Here is a 16544-nt window from a genome sequence, read left to right as displayed (position 1 = left end):
ATTCCTCCATTATTGCCTTATTCTGTGTTAGATAGGTATTTTCTAGTATGCCATTTTAATTTCCATGTTTCTTTTACTTCTTAAAAAGTTATTTTCTTACTGGTTGTCCAAGGCTTTATAGTTAATATCTTAATTTTAAAACAGTCTGGTTTAGATTAACAGCAACTTAATTTCAGTAGTCTGAAATGTTGCTGTAATATAGCTCAGCTCTATTATTTCCCCTTCCTTTGAACTATTACTGTCATACAGATTACATATTTATACATTATAGGCTCATCAAAACAGTTTTACAGTTATTGGTTTATATAGTTGCCCTTTAAATCAGACAGAAAAGTAAGCAAAAATACATTTATTCTGTCTTTTGCATTTACATATGAATTTACCTTGATGTGTTTGTATTTGTCAAGGCTTAAGATTTGTTTCTTAATAATGTGTTAAGAAATTTATTACAAAGAATCAGCTTACACAACTGTAGGAACTAGCTAGGCAAGCCTGAAATCTGTAGGGCAGGTTTTCAGGAGGGGCAGGCTGGCACTTTTGGGGACAAGATGAAGCTGTTATAGACACACGGAATTTCTTTGGATAACCCCATTTCTGCTTTTAAGACCTTTTAGTGGCCAGATGTGGTAGCTCGCCTTTGTAATCCCAGCACTTTGGGAGGGCAAGGTGGGTGGATCATTTGAGGTCAGGTATTTGAGACCAGCCTGGCCAACACAGTGAAACCTCATCTCTGCTAAAAATACAAAAATTAGCCTGGCATGTTAGCAAATGCCTGTAGTCCCAGCTACTCAAGAGGCTGAGGCAGGAGAATTGCTTGAACCTGGGAGGTGGAGGTTGCATTGAGCCAAGATTGTACCACTGCACTCCAGCCTGGGGGACAGAGTGACTCTGTCTCAAAAAAAAAAAAAAAAAGACCTTTTAACTGATTGAATCAGGCCCATCTAGATTATCTAGGATAATCTCCTTTACTTAACTGATTTTCAACATCAATCACACCTACAAAATACCTTCTGCCGTTCAGACATGTAAAGAGGTTGCCCATCAAGCTCCTCTCTCACAACAAGAAAATACTAAACGAACTGAAACAATGATTTTTCTTAGATCTTCAGAGTTGAGGTTACAGGCAAGTGGCCACCCCAGAACCTGGAGATATCGACAAATACCGAGTACAAAGCAGTTTACCTGAAGCAGAAGAACACTTAAATGGCAGCTTCAACAAATTCCTGGTGGCTGAGTGTAGGCTAGCTTGAGAGTTTAAAAATCCTGGGGGCTCAGTATGTTCTCATGGTGAAGACTGGAAAAAATTCTCTCTTGTTTGGCCAGGGTGGGATGGGGAGGGGAAGTAACCATTCTGAAAAATGCCCAGAAGAAAAGTGAAATAAGCCACTTCAAATTAAGCCCAGAATATTTTTGCAACAATTTCTCTTATACCCGAGATTTCTACTTTTGGGGCAATTACAAATGGTACTGTATTTTAAATTCCAGTTTCCACACGTTCCACATGTGATTGATCATTGTGTGTTGATCTTACACCCTGTAACTTTGTCGAAGCCACCCGTTAGTTCTAGAGTTTCTAAAAATATAGACACCTTGGGATTTTCCACATAGACGGCACGACATCTAGAAATAGGAACAGTTTTATTTCTTCTTTTCTGATCAGTATGCCTTTTGTTACCTTATGTTCCAGCTACCTTCCCGTGTGTGCTGAGATACAGAAGCCCCATGTGTACCTGCAGAGCAGCCAGGTGGAGGTTAGAAATCTCTACCTGGGTGTGCCCACGAAGATGACCATTGCACTTATCAATGGCACACTCCTGCCTACCCAGTTCCACTGGGGCAAGGTGAGTGGTGAGCCCACAGCATCGGACAGCAGTCTGCAGTTCTCAGCAACCGAGGCCCATGTTGGGGGGGCACTGTCCCCCAAATATCCTCGCAGAACAGAGATACTCAGCCTCCATCCCACAGCCTGTCCCTTGCTCCATAGTGTATGTAAAAGCTCCTCAAAGGAGCAGCATATCTGGTCCAGCTTTTTCTTGCCTTGCCTTTTGGGAATTCCAGTTTCCTGCCCAAGAAGCAGTTTCTGGTGAACACAGCTCGAGCCTCCCAGCCAGCACAGCCCATGCCTGGCTCAGGCAGCTGTTGGAGCCCAGGTGTGGTGCTGCTCCTGCCTGTGGCTGACTGGGGAGCTCTGAGTGTCGTGGGAGATAAGGCCACATCCGTGTGCACCGGGAGGGTGTGCCCTCTGCTCCCTGTCCTCTGGGCCTTCCGGGGCAGTGTCTTTAGTCCAGAAAACCTCCCAACAAGTGGTAAAGTCCATCCAGGGTTGGGAAGGAGAGAAGGGACCGTGGTTTATCCCCAGAAGTCAGCACCCAGCCCTGTCGGTTTTGCTGTGGGTCCCAGTCTCCCAGTCCCCAGCATTGTATGCAGCAGTGCTGAGCACTGTCTGGACACTGTTCCATTCTGGGAGCTCAGTAAGTGACAACAGGCTCACTCATGTGTCTGCCAGCTCCTGGGGGACCAAGCAGATTTCTGCATGGTGACAGTCTCCCCCAGCCATGGCCTGCTGGGCCCCAGCGAGGAGTGCCAGCTCAGCTTGGAGCTGACTGCTCATACCCAGGTGAGTAAGGCAGTGTGGGGGCTGAGTGACTGGGAAGGCATCCTCCAACCCTGTCACCTGTGCCACGAGGGAGGCCCTCCCTTAGGCCACACTGCTGGTTCTTGTGGGTGGGGAAGATATTTCTTGCATTTGGTTCTGGGGTCCCCATTGCCCGTGGGGTCTGCTCCCTAGGGACACACAGAGAGCCTGGAGAAGGCCTGGATGTGCCCTGAGACCCACTGGCCATGCCTGGCCTTTGGCATGACCTTTTGCCCTCCCCAGGCCATTCTCTGTGGCCGCAGGTGGACCCAGCTTTCTGATTTGCCCAGAGATCCATAGCAGAGCTGTTGCTCACAGCAGTCACTGTGCCAGGTACTACTGGGGGAGACTAACTGGTGGCTCAGTTTCCCCCTGGAGTGGCCCAGAGGAAGGCCATCAGGGCAGAAGATGCTCAGTCCTAGGGCCCTTCCTAGCAATCCCTTTGTGGTTCTTGTGGAAAGAGAAACTTCTTCCTCGCAGAGACTTGCAGACTCAGGTCTCAATTCCCCACCGGCCAATATGGGGCTGGCCGGCCTGAGTTCTGGGATAACAGACAGGCAGGCCCAGACAGGGAGCAGTTCTTGCTCAGGGAGGGTTTGATTTCTAGGGTAGCAGCTTCATCAGAGGAAGTGTGATGAGGCCCCCTCTGACTCTCTGAGGGTCTCCCTTCATGCGGGCAGATATTTGGGGCAGACTCAGACAGCCATAATCCCTGAGGAAAGGGCCAGGCCTCCTGGGGCTGAGGGTGGGCCGACGTCCTGGGCTCACCAGAGGGGCTGGAGAGCTTCTACAGAGATGAGCCTGGCCAGAGGTCAAGGCTTCATGTTGAATCCTCCTTCAGCAATTCCCTCTGCTGTCTAGACCATCTGGGCTCACCTCCCGACCCTGGTCTGACCCCTGGATGGGCTTTCTCATAGGAAGAGCTGACCCATCTGGCCCTACCTTGTCACGTGTCAGGCATGAATAAGCCACTGGTTCTGGGCATTTCTGGGAAGCCCCAGGGACTGCAAGTGGCCATCGCCACCTCTAAGGAGAGCTCCGATCGCAGGTGAGCCCAGGGCTGGGGGTCTGGGGGTGGCAGTGGCCTGAGGACTGAGGTAGCCACGCCCGGGACCAGCACTGTCATGTTGGTCTATGCCCCTCTGAGTCCTGCAGCCAGGAAAACACCACAGTGTTACTGCAGCCACTCACCACTCCTGTGGGGACAGTTTCCTTTACCCTGTCCCTGCCCTCTCTGTGGTTCCCCCCACACACTTGGAGGCATGGTGCCCAGGCAGGCAGAAGATGGCAGGGGACAGGGCTGTGGGTACCTGGGCTTGCCCACATGAGGCCCAGCAACTGGAAGCCATGCCCGCCTGCCCCTGGCCAGGGATGGTTTGTGCAGAGTTTGAGGCCTTTCTCAGCATCATGGGCAGGCGGGAAAGGTGGGTCTGTGGTTGGCAGCTCAAGAAACAGGAGTCCGAGGATGAAGCCTGGTGCCTGGGCAGCTTCTGCACACCGCCCAAAGATGGCTCTCTGGGCAGGGCCAAGGGTGGCATGTTACACAGTACCAATGGGTAGGGGACAGTGTTTTCAGCACAGATCAGTGGCCAGGCCACCCAAAGGAGCTCCGCCTGGACTTTGGCTCAGCGGTGCCACTGAGGACCCGTGTGAATCGCCAGCTCATCCTCACCAATCGCTCTCCAATACAGTCCCCCTTCTCCCTCAAGTTTGAGTACTTCGGCAGCCCCCAAAACAGCCTGAGCAAAAAGACCAGCCTGTAAGTCTTGCTTTATTCAGTTCCCCGGGCAGATGAGGCTGGGTGGGGTGTACCCTGTGAGCCTCTGTGTGGCTTGGGTGGCCAGTGGCTGGTCGTGTGAGACATGAGAGTGTGTGTTTTTACAGGTAGACATGGGGTCAGGCAGAGAGGAAATGGCTCCTGCTGTCCACCGCTCAGGCCTCAAGTGGGCCCGGGGAGAGGCTGGGATTGTGGCCCCTTCTCCTCAGCCTGGCCTGCTGGAGTGGAGGCTTCTAATGGACCACGCAGATGGGCCGGTGGTGAGGGAGGAGTTACTGTAGGCAGAACTGTGCCGGCCAAGAGGTGGGAGGAAGAGTTCAGGAGCAAGGAGTCTTCAGGGACCACTGATAGCCTGCCTGGGCTGACTTGTGGAGAGAGATGGGGAAGGGGTGCCCCAGGGACAAGATGGAGAGTCTAGGCTAGTGATCAGCAAAGCTACTGTGTGTAAGGGCAGCGGCGAGATCTAGAGTGCTGCTCACACATACACACACACACACACACACACACGTACATGCATACACAGGTGCACATGCATACACACGTATACACATGCACACACACATATACACATACATACACATACATACACATGTACACATGTGTGCGCGCGCATGCGTGCGCACACACACACACACAGGTGTGCCAGAACCAGCTAGCATTGGCTCAGGAGAACTGATGGTTAAATATTCAAGAATTGAAAATCTCTAACTTGAAATCATGCATTATAATGTAATGGAGCGCCCACTATGTGAGTACCTCACCCCCTAATCTAGTGAAGCGAGAGAGCCCAACTTAGAAACCACTGCTGTAGATGGAAGGGGAGCCATGAACAGCTTGTAAGGCATTAACCTTCTATTGTGAAAAGCTAGTGTCTACCCAATACTGGACAGTCGTCAGCAGGAAAATCCAGAAACGGGCCTGCTGCGGAAGTCTAGGCTAGAGATGGGGGTCTGGGCTAGAGATGGGGAGTCTGGGCTAGAGATGGGGGGTCTGGGCTAGAGATGGGGGTGTGGGCTAGAGATGGGGGGTCTGGGCTAGAGATGGGGGGTCTGGGCTAGAGATGGGGGTCTGGGCTAGAGATAGGGGTGTGGGCTAGAGATGGGGGTGTGGGCTAGAGATGGGGGTGTGGGCTAGAGATGGGGGGTCTGGGCTAGAGATGGGGGTCTGGGCTAGAGATAGGGGTGTGGGCTAGAGATGGGGGGTCTGGGCTAGAGATGGGGGTGTGGGCTAGAGATGGGGGTGTGAACTAGAGATGGGGGTGTGAACTAGAGATGGGGAGTCTGGGCTAGAGATGGGGGTGTGGGCTAGAGATGGAGCTGTGGGCTAGAGATGGGGGTGTGGACTAGAGATGGGGGTCTGGGCTAGAGATGGGAGTGTGGGCTAGAGATGGGGGTGTGGGCTAGAGATGGGGGTCTGGGCTAGAGATGTGGATGTGGGCTAGAGATGGGGGTGTGGACTAGAGATGGGGGTCTGGGCTAGAGATGGGAGTGTGGGCTAGAGATGGGGGTGTGGGCTAGAGATGGGGGTCTGGGCTAGAGATGTGGATGTGGGCTAGAGATGGGGGTGTGGGCTAGAGATGGGGGTCTGGGCTAGAGATGTGGATGTGGGCTAGAGATGGGGGTGTGGGCTAGAGATGGGGGTGTGGGCTAGAGATGGGGGTGTGAACTAGAGATGGGGGTGTGGGCTAGAGATGGGGTATGGGCTAGAGATACGGGTGTGGGCTAGAGATGGGGGTGTGGGCTAGAGATGGGGTATGGGCTAGAGATAAGGGTGTGGGCTACAGAGGGGGGTGTGGGCTGGAGATGGGGGTGTGGGCTAGAGATGGGGGTGTGGGCTAGAGATAGGAGTCTGGGCTAGAGATGGAGGTCTGGGCTAGAGATGGGGGTCTGGGCTGGGTTTGCGTCCAGGAGTAACCTTGGCACAGAGCTGTGGGCAGGGAGTCCTGCTTCAGAGCCCTCCTGGGTGTCTGGGGAGGTAACCCCTGCAGCCAGCGGGTGGCCTGCTGCTCGGGATGTTTGGATGGTAGGAGTATAGTGGGCGCAAAGACCAGAGAAGCAGATAAAGGAAAGAACTGACCAGCTCTCCCCTGGGAAGAGCAGGCAGAGCCACCTTCCTCTGCTGGGCACCTGGTAGGATGCTGGTTGCTTCAGAACCTGGCTCGGGTCTTGGGACAGGCCTGGCTGACTTGATCGTATTCCTGTGTCTCCACTTGTAAAGCCCCGACATACCTCCTGCCCTGCTAAAGACGGTGCGGATGCGACAGCACTTGGCCAAGCGAGAGCAGCTGGGTAAGAGCCACCAGGGTGGGGCTGCTGGGCCCAGGCCACGACCAGAGCCAGGGTTGGCATGGCCTTCTGTGGATATGGGCTGGTAGCTGCCCGGGAGCAGGGCCGGGACCAGAGACTGCTCTCAGATGGCCAAGGCTCTCCACCTGCTGGGCCCAGGCCATGACCAGAGCCAGGGTTGGCATGGCCTTCTGTGGATATGGGCTGGTAGCTGCTGGGGAGCGGGACCGAGACCAGAGACTGCTCTCAGACAGCCAAGGCTCTCCACCTGGCAGTGCCTCTTGCTGTTGAGGGCACTTCCCTTCGAGAGCCTGGATTCCATTTGGGATAGGCAGTGGCTCATGACAGAGGGCTCCCACAGGGACCTGGCCCCTCAGGGAGTAGAGAGGCTGACCGCACAGCACCCTGAGTAGCTTGCCCCTCAATTCCGGCTCCCAGGAGGGCATATGTAGCCTGACCAAGGAAAGGCTAGAGGGTGGCTTGTCGGGAGCAGTGCTTTGCTGACACCCAAGGGCTTGGACCTCACTCCCACCCCCAAGTCCCTGAATTCCCCACACCTCCCGGTTCTTTGCCAGATTTTATGGAGAGCATGTTGTCTCATGGGAAAGGAGCTGCTTTCTTCCCCCACATTTGCCAGGGCATGCTGGGGCCCTACCAGCAGCTGTGTGTTGACATCACAGGCTGTGCCAATATGTGGGGCGAGTACTGGGACCGTCTCATCTGCACGGTAAGGGCACACAGGAGGGCAGTGGCCTGGGGGTGGGGAGTCCACCCCAGCCCTCGCCTTCAGCCTCTCTCCCCTCCAACACCTGGGCCTCAGCCTCTCAAACCTTACCAGGTTGAAACACAGTGCCCACTGAGCTTGGGATGGGCGTCCGTGTCTGAGGCAGCCTCGGGTTCTGGCTGAGGTATTTCAGGCAGGAGGGGTCCTCATGAGCATTGGAACCTTCCACACTTTTTCCCAGGAGGGGCAGGGCTGGGGCCATATCGAGGAGGGCAGAGAAGACAGTAGGCTGCCTGCCTGGGCCAGGACCCAAGACCTGGGGTAGGGAGTGCGGAGTGCAGAGTGCGGAGGCGTGCGGAGGGCGGAGCGCGGAGGAGTGCAGAGCGCGGAGGAGGGCGGAGGAGTGCGGGGTGCGGAGGAGTGCGGGGTGCGGAGGAGTGCGGGGTGCGGAGGAGTGCGGGGTGCGGAGGGCGGAAGAGGGTGGAGGAGTGCGGAGTGCGGAGGAGTGCAGGGTGCGGAGGAGTGCGGGGTGCGGAGGAGTGCGGGGTGCGGAGGGCGGAAGAGGGTGGAGGAGTGCGGAGTGCGGAGTGCGGAGTGGGGAGTGGAGGGACGGCAGCAGCCTCCCGGAGCCATGCTCTTGCCCTGCTCTCGCCCTGCTCTTGGTGGGGCTCACCCAGGGGTCCATTTAATTACTCCAGCACTCAGCATGAATGGAGCACCTACTGTGTGTGGGTTCCCGTGTGGCCCACTGTGCTGTGGAGGATACAGGGATGGATAAGGTAACCAGCAAGGCAGCCCTAGTTTAGTCTGGAGAGATGAAACACGCATAGGGTTATCCTACCGTTAAGCTGTTAAATAGATTTTCATAAACTACTTGTAAATTGAACAGATTAGCTGTAGTAGATTTTTGCGTTCTGTGTGTTATGTATGACAAAGACTTGATCGTGTTCTTCTACAAAGGGCTCTTAGATAACAAGAAGTTTGGGAAAAGCGTCCCAAGTGGGCAAAAGATATGAATAGGCAACTCCAAGAAAGACAAACACAGACGGCCAGTAAACATGAAAATCTGTCACCACCACTGACAGTTAAAGAAATGCAAAGTAAAAAGCCACAAAATACTGGTTTTGACACATTAGCATGGTGTAGAAGCTGTTGGTAAAGGTACAGGGGAGCTTTGGGCCCCCGCTCCGTGTCTGTCAGCGGAGGAGTGGATGAAGGCAGTGGCCCACATCGTGAAGGGAATTCTGCACAGCCTGTTACATGATGCTGTAAACTCTTTCTTAGTAAAATTAATCCTATATTGTTGGCCTGGCACAGTGGTTCATGCCTGTCATCCCAGCACTTTGGGAGGCTGAGGCGGGCAGATGTCTTGAGCACAAGACTGTGAGAGCAGCCTGGGCATGGCGAAACCCCATCTCTATAAAAAATACAAAAATTAGCCAGGTGTGGTGGCACGTGCCTCTGGTCCTAGCCAATCAGGAGGCTGAGGTGGGAGAATCAGTTGTGCCCGGGAGGTAGAGGTTGCAGTGAGCCGAGATCATGCCACTGTACTCCAGCCTGGGCGATGGAGCAAGACCCTGTCTGAAAAAAAAACGTATCCTATATTGTTAAAAGATTATGAAAGAAAGTCGCGTGCAGCACGCTCCCCGTTTATATCTGTGTCTACATGTTTTTCGTGTTGACTGAAATGTTAACAGTGAGTCATATTGCAGAGGTAGGATTGGAGGTGATTATCACACTTACATTTTTTAAAAAGTAAGATTTATAACTTTTGATTAGCAGAGAAAAGTAATAAAGTTCTTTTCATTTAAAAGGCAGAAATTTGATCAAAGGGACTATGCGAGGCCAAAGAGCCTCAGGCTTGCCGGGCATAGTGGCTCACGCCTGCAGTCCCAACACCTTTGGAGGCTGAGGCAGGGAGGTTGCTTGAGGACAGGAGTTTGAGACCAGCCTGGGCAACATAATGAGACCCTGTGTCCATAAAAGAAAAAAAAAAGGGCCTTAGGCAGGGGCTCTGTGTAGGCTGCCCGGCCGGGAGGGCGAGCGGAGGTGCAGGAGGCCGGAAAGCTGTGCTGTGCAGTGAGGCTGGGACCAAACGTGGGGCCCCGGGCAAGTGGAGGCCCTGCCCAGAGGTGATGTGGAGGCTGCCGGCGATGGCAGTGACACACGGCTGGGTGTGTTTACAGGTGGGAGACCTGCCGCCGGCAGTCATCCCAGTGCACATGGCAGCGGTGGGCTGCCCCATCAGCTCCCTGAGGACCACCTACACTGCTGACCAGGCCTGGAAGGAACCAGCCATCAGGTGCTCTGTGCTCAGCCTGAGGCTCTGCTCCCTGGTGGCCCCTGACACCCTCTGGCCTCCAGGCTGGGCTGCCCACGTCAGCTTGTTACTCCCAGCTGGCCTGGGACCACTGGTGCCACCTTATAAGAGGGCTCCAGGCCAGGACTTCCCTGAAGGAAGGTGGCCTCAGGGGACATGGCCACCACCTGCACATCTCCGAGGGATTTGGGGGGACGGAAGTGGCGAATAGGCAGTGTGGCTCGAGGTCGGCACCAGCACGGGGGCCCCTGGCACAGTTGAACTGGAATCAGCATAGTCTGCTCAGGGCAGGTGGGTCGATGCTGGGGCACGGGGCAGCCCCAGAGCACAGCTCACCTGGTGCCACCTGGGGAAGGCCCCAGACCCCTGGTCTCAGTAATTCTTAGGTGTGGTATCTCCCGGTGCCTGAGCCCCCAGCCCCAGCCCTCCTCCCTACCTGCAAGGTGTGCGCAGGCTGTGGCTGTACTGAATCCCGTCTGCCTGCCTCCAGGTTCGGCACCCAGGTCTCCGGAGGAGACACAGTTACCCGAACGCTTCGCCTGAATAACTCCAGCCCCTGTGGTGAGACACACATGACATAAATCGGGGCTCTTGCCACAGGCTGTGCCTTGTGGTGAGCCAGCCTGAGAGGGAAGTTGGGGCTGGGGAAGCTGATGGCCCATGAACAGGACCCAAGAGTCCAGGCGCATGTGGTTACCAAGGTGTGGATGGGCCCATGGGTGCCCTGGGCTCATCAGGGTTGCTGTGTGGAGGAACAGGCACTGCCGGGGGACCACTTTCTCATTCCTCTGGCCAGCAGGACCTCAGCTGCCTGAGAGCTGCTGGGGACACAGCGGGGACAGGATGGCAGGGTCTCTGCTGAGGGGCTTCCCTCCTGATGGGTAGGTCAGACGTGACTATGGGCTGCAGCGTGGGAGTGCGTGGAGTACAACTGAAGGGGAGGCTGGAGTGCTGGGGGAACGTATCGAGGGGGCCAGGCTCCCCGTGGACGGGAGGCAGAGTGTAGGCTGAGTCTAAGAGGAAGGGTAAGCCAGTGTGGCCCAGGGGGCATGTTGGGGTAAACAGTGTTCTGGGCCTGAGGAAGGGCTAGGAGAGGAAGCTGGCCACACTGAAGAGGGGGCCCTGGCCACGCCAGTCCCTGAGCAGGGCTGGGAACAGGATCGAAGGCAGGAGGGGAGGGGAAGATGGGTTCAATGCAGGCAGATGTCTAGGTTTGGGACAGGACTTTGGGGACTCCTCAGTCTGAGGGCTTTGTGGAAATGAGGTGAGGCCACCAGCTGGGTGTAGGGAGGCAGATGGAGGTGTCGGAGGAGGGCAGGGACAGTTTGACATTATCATGGTGCAGGCTGGAGAGAGAGCAATGTGGAGCCCCAGTTTAGATTGGGGACATATTAATGTGGGTGGCAATCTGTTCAGCTGGGGGACTTCCCCAATGGTACTCAGAGGGACGGCACAGTTCAGTTTTTTCAGGGTTAGGTGTTGCCAGGTGGGTTCAAAGGGGTATGTGAAGATACTGGTGAGACAGAGGTGGGCACGGCGGCCCCCAAAGGCTAGCCTGGCTGGGGAAGGACGTGAAAGCTGACGCAGGCTGCTGGATGGATGGGGAGAAGGAAGGGCCCGCCCTCACACAGGCTGGAAGGAGAAGCAGCTGTGGGGAGAGAGCAGAGTGCCTGCATTCAGGCATCTGGACACGGGGACCTGGTCTTGTGACCATAATGACTTCGGGTGATAGAACCAGATGGCATAAGCCTGTATAGCCTTTTTTTTTTTTTTTTTTTAAATGAGAATTAGCTGGAAGTGGCATTAGACAGGCAGAGAGGCACTTTCTCCACCCTGGGTATGGGAGAACAGCTCATCTCTGTCTGGGGGTGTGAGGAGGTAGAGGCCCAGGGGGGTCGTCTGCTCCTCCCTTATTCCTCACCCTGCCCCCCACATCTGCCCCAGACATCCGCCTGGACTGGGAGACCTATGCTCCGGAAGACAAGGAGGACCAGCTGGTGGAGCTTCTGGTGTTTTACGGGCCACCCTTCCCACTGCGGGACGCAGCTGGGAATGAGCTTGTGTGCCCTGATACCCCTGAGGGTAGCTGCCTCCTCTGGTCCCCAAGCCCCTCCAGTTCATCAGAATTCAGCCATGAAACTGACAAGTCGGTGAGCAGGGTTGGAGGGGCAGGTCAGTCTGGCCACTGAGAGCCACTGAGGTGTGGCCAGCAGGCTAGTGGAACTTCAGTGACTGTGTGAATCTCAGCGACTCCTTGGTGACAGGTTGAGGGTAGCTCCAGTGCTGGCAGCGGGGCAGCACAGAAGCTCGTCTCGGTCATCCTGCAGCCACATGAGGGGGTGCCCTCCAGCCGCCTGTACTCTATCAGCCCCAAGCAGGTGGTGAGTTGGGGTAGGGGCTGGGAGCTGTTGGCACTGGCCGGCCAGTGGGCAAGGGACAGTGCTGAGGCTGCTGTATCCACGCCAGGTGGTCCCTGCTGGAGGCAGCAGCACCATCTACATCTCCTTCTCACCCCTGGTGCTCAGCCCTGACATCCTGCACAAGGTGGAGTGTGCTGGCTATGCCCTGGGTTTCATGAGCTTGGACAGCCAGGTGAGCTCTCCTGGGCTGGGGTGGGGGCCGCAGCCACTGCCCGCCCCTGGGTAGCATGCTGCCTGCTCAGCCCAGGGATCAGCTGTGATCAGACTTGGGATCTGTAGGAGGAAAGGGAGATTCCAGGGAAGAGGCGTCGCCTGCAGGACTTTGCGGTGGGACCCCTGAGACTGGACCTGCATAGCTACGTGAGGCCTGCACGGTGAGTCGGCTGGGCCGCCCCATCTCCCATCCCCGCGGGGGCGCACCTCACCAGGCACTGGTGGGGCCAGGCAGGGTTCTCCGAGCAAAAGGACGGGCATGGCTGGGAGAAGTCAGCCCAGGGAAAGCCTGGCCCGAGGCCGGATGGGCAGTGGGGGCAGCCAGGAGGCCCCGGGCGCCTAGCTTGCCCCAGCAGTGCCTGTTGCTGGGCAGGCTGAGCGTGGAGCTGGACTACGGTGGCAGCATGGAATTCCGGTGCCAGGCCAGTGACCTCATTCCCCAGCAGCCCTGCTCTGGGGTAAGTGTGCTGCCACCCTCTGGCCCTGCCAGCTTACCTGGGCCTCAGATGTCTCTGTGTGCCCTTCTGGGACTCCGGCCTTACAGTCTGAGTCAGTCCCTCCCCCAGCCCTCCCAGCCCTCCCCTAGAGCCATGGGCTTGAAGAGAGAGAAGAGACACAGCCCCTGCCTCCTGCCTCTGTGGCTGCCCAGGTGCTGAGTGAGCTGGTGACTACCCGCCACCTGAAGCTGACCAACACCACAGAGATGCCACACCACTTCCGGCTCCTGGTCTCCAGGCCCTTCTCTGTTTCTCAAGATGGGGCAAGCCGGGTCCACAGAGCTCCTGGCCCTGGCCAGAAGCAGGAGTGTGAGGAGGAGGCAGCCTCAGCGGGCAAGCAGCTGGTGCTCCAAGCACAGGAGAACATGCTGGTCAGTGGGGGATCTGTGGCCTTCGCCTCAACAGCACACCCTCACATGTACAGACAGCACCCCTGCACGCCACCCGCACGTGTTTGTGCCCAGACGCAAACTGCACGCCTGACCTTGCCATACCCTGTGTGAACACTCCCACCAGAGACACCACATTCAGCACCTCTGCACGAGTGACTTACACAGGCACGGACATGCCAGATGTCATGTACACGCACATGCATGCACGTGCTCCAGAAATGTCCCCAGACTTCCCTTTCCCTCCTGGTCCCCACTGCTGAGAAGCTGGCGGAGACTGGTGCATTCCTGTGAGCGCCTCCCCTTCCCACACAAGATTCCCTCCTCCTCCTGTGCGAGCTCAGGGTTTTGTCACAGCCCAGGGGAGCCCATGGGGTCGCCATAATTGTAAAACACTCCAGGTTCTAATGTCATTTTTCCTCTTCTGACAAATTATCAGTCATAATTGGATCCCGGATTTTCAGAGTTGGTGGGGTCGGGAAAGTCTTGGGAATGCCAGGACCTCAGTGGGAACCGTCAACTTCTCTGAAGCAACTGGAATGAAGGCTGAGCGTGTGCACACCCGTATCTACGCGGCGGGCTCCCAGGGTGCGCAGAGGCAGGCAGAGGGTAGACAGCCCAGCAGGGCGCCTCACCGTCTCCTACTTCCCCTCCTGCTTCGGGGCTCTCTTTCTTCCTCTCCTTGGAGGGCTTCCCGTTAGGTTATGCTGTGCTCCCTTGAGAGCTGCCAGGCCCTAGCCTCCCTCTGCCCATTTCTGGGTCATCTCATCCATTTCCAGAGCCTCAGTGGACAGCCATATTCTCTCTATCCAATGTGTACTCCACTGTGTAGTGAGGGCTGCTGCGCACCAGATGCCGCGCTGGGTGATGGAATTCCCCGAGGACCTCATCATGGAGGTCGGGGAGACATACGGATCTGCAGAAGGCAGACGGGCACCCTTGACCCACTTTGCATCTGCTCCCTTCAGCGAGCCAAATAGAGGGGAAGGCCCAGAGCACAGCCAGAGCTTCCCAGGGGACATGGCAGTTAGCCACCAGGCATCAAAAGTCCTTAGCAGCTCTGGGGAAGCCCAAAGGTCCCAGAAAAAGGACACCACATGATGGTGCTGCGTCTCACCCTCCATGTGCTAACAAGGCTCAGGTTTCCGGCCTCTGGCCAGAATCCTCCCACCCAGGCTCTAGAGCCAAACTCCACCCATCAAAAGTGAACTCAGCCCCCCAACCTTGTCCTGCCCCACACCTGTGCCTCCTTTTTGTGGTGGCATTTCATCTCAGCAAATACCACCCCAACCCCCTTGCCCATGCCCAGACCTCTGGCACCCCTTGTCCTGGACCAGTGTCTCTGTGACCAGGCCAGCAGGCCCTGTGGGTGCCCCCCCACATTTCTCTCAATGCTGTTCTCCTTTCTTCATCCCTACACCCAGGTCTTGGTCTAGGACAGTGGTTTCAACCCTGGCAATCAAACAGTGGCTTTTTGTTTTTTAGATAGATTGGATCTTGCTGTGTCACCCAGGCTGGAGTGCAGTGGGATGCTCATGGTTCACTGAAACCTCGACTGCCTGGGCGCTCAAGCAATCCTCCCACCTTAGCCTCCCAAGTAGCTGGGACCACAGGCACATGCCACCACACCCAGCTAATTTTTATATTCTTTGTAGAGACAAGGTCTCATCATATTCCCCAGGCTGGTCTTGAACTAGGCTCAAGCGATCCTCCCACCTCAGCCTCCCAAAGTGCTGGAATTACAGATGTGAGCCACTGCTCCCAGCAAATTAGTACCCTTGACAAAGCTTGTTAAAGGCAGAAGCTCCCAGACCCCACCTCCACAGATGTGAAGGTCTGGGTGAGGCCAAGAATTTGTATTTTTAACAAGTGCCTCAGTCGATTCTGATAAGCTTGTACCGAGGACCTGTGCTGGGAGCCAGGAGTCCAAGCTCCATCCTGTCCCGCCTCAGCTACAGCCTCAGCCCCTGCTCTGGCATCCTCTCACTCATGTGTGCTCTGCAGCCCTCCTCCCCGCCAGGTCAGAGACCTGTCAGAGGCTCCTCACTGTCCTCAGCACACAGACCAAGTCCTTCCTCAGCTGCTGAGCCCACACACAGCCCTGGGCATTTGAAGTGGTAAAGGGCGGCTTGCTCACGTCCCTTCCCCTCTAGCCTATGACCCCTGAGGGCAGACATGACTTGTTCCTGGCACTAGCAGGGTGCTGGGCAGAGTAGGTGCTGGACACCGCTTGTGGAATGCAAGCACCAGGTGGGGGAGCTGCTGGGCTGTTGGCTGAGCAGGGCTGGGCACAGGAGGGAACGACGGAGCTCCAAGTGGGGAAGGAGCCACCTGCCCTCTGCAGCCGGAGATGACACCATGTCCACATCTGCTCAGGTGAATGTGTCCTTCTCGCTCTCCCTGGAGCTGCTCTCCTATCAGAAGCTCCCGGATGACCAGATGCTGCCTGGGGTGGACATTCAGCAGAGCGCGAGTGGAGAGAGAGAGATGGTGTTTACGCAGAACCTGCTCCTGGAGTACACCACCCAGACCACTCAGGCACGCCCACATGTGGGAGGGCGGAAGCGGGCTGGGCTCTGTTCTGCTGGGGCCAGAGGAGGAAAGACCTAGCAGGGACCTCAGAAATAAGGAGCCCCCACTTCTTTCCTGGGGCTCAGTCTCCTCTAGAAGAGGCCCTGTGTGCAGAAAGAGGAAGGCCATCCACCCTCATCTGCCTCATGAGCCCAAAGCCAGGTGAGAGGCCAGAGTATGGGAAATCAAGGAAGGCTCCCTGCAGGAGGTGGCATGTGAAGCCTATACACTGTTTAATGAAGGAAGGGAAACACGTTGATGACCAGGCCAAAAGAATGGCCTGATGGGTGGGGGCAGTGAGCACCTGAGGCAGCTGCCAGGGACAGCCCTGGGCCTTGTCAGGCTTCAAGCACCAGGATGAGCACCACAGAGCAGGTCACCGGGCCGTGGTGCAGACCCTAAGCTGGGGCTTCTAGTGAGGAGTGTGAAGGAGTGGCCTGGGGAGGACTCGAGAGAGGCCGGGGCAGGTGGCTGAGCAGTGGAGCCGAGGTGCCCCAGCCTGGTACCCAGGCAGCTGCTGGGGCCAAGGTGGTGGGACGGTGCATAGCATTGCCTGAGTGTGATACAGGGGCTGCCAGGAGGTAGAGCAGGGCACAGGTGGGGCCTGAGGTCAAGGGACACAGACAGATGGTCCAGGGCCTGAGAAGAGCTGAGGGCTGGGCCTCGGGGCCACCATAGGAGGAGGAGGGGTGAAGGAGGGCAGCCCAGCCAGC

At 56.4% G+C, this 16544-nt stretch overlaps 1 protein-coding gene across 6 annotated transcripts in view; it reads left to right on the top strand.

Moving 5' to 3' along the window:
* The window catches only part of DLEC1 (DLEC1 cilia and flagella associated protein), a 68664-nt gene that overhangs the window by 49554 nt on the left and 2566 nt on the right, over nucleotides 1-16544 (top strand). For 5 of the 6 annotated variants that reach the window (XM_012455658.2, XM_012455660.2, XM_012455659.3 and 2 more), the window contains 15 exons: nucleotides 1688-1841; nucleotides 2507-2617; nucleotides 3553-3683; nucleotides 4203-4394; nucleotides 6630-6700; nucleotides 7273-7424; nucleotides 9608-9723; nucleotides 10232-10302; nucleotides 11686-11891; nucleotides 12006-12122; nucleotides 12208-12333; nucleotides 12441-12535; nucleotides 12748-12832; nucleotides 13024-13242; nucleotides 15637-15798. In XM_012455658.2, the coding sequence (XP_012311081.2) occupies nucleotides 1688-1841; nucleotides 2507-2617; nucleotides 3553-3683; nucleotides 4203-4394; nucleotides 6630-6700; nucleotides 7273-7424; nucleotides 9608-9723; nucleotides 10232-10302; nucleotides 11686-11891; nucleotides 12006-12122; nucleotides 12208-12333; nucleotides 12441-12535; nucleotides 12748-12832; nucleotides 13024-13242; nucleotides 15637-15798 (2008 nt within the window). Of the gene's footprint in view, nucleotides 1-1687; nucleotides 1842-2506; nucleotides 2618-3552; nucleotides 3684-4202; nucleotides 4395-6629; nucleotides 6701-7272; nucleotides 7425-9607; nucleotides 9724-10231; nucleotides 10303-11685; nucleotides 11892-12005; nucleotides 12123-12207; nucleotides 12334-12440; nucleotides 12536-12747; nucleotides 12833-13023; nucleotides 13243-13699; nucleotides 14476-15636; nucleotides 15799-16544 lie in introns of those variants that run through there. The other variant, XM_021666555.2, reaches the window with a different exon arrangement.

The sequence above is a fragment of the Aotus nancymaae genome, unplaced genomic scaffold, assembly GCF_030222135.1.
Source record: "Aotus nancymaae isolate 86718 unplaced genomic scaffold, 86718_ANA_hifiasm-v0.15.2.pri h1tg000038l, whole genome shotgun sequence".
NCBI lineage: Eukaryota > Metazoa > Chordata > Mammalia > Primates > Aotidae > Aotus > Aotus nancymaae.
Note: the sequence above shows the minus strand (reverse complement) of the source record. Positions and strands in the feature narration are given on the sequence as shown.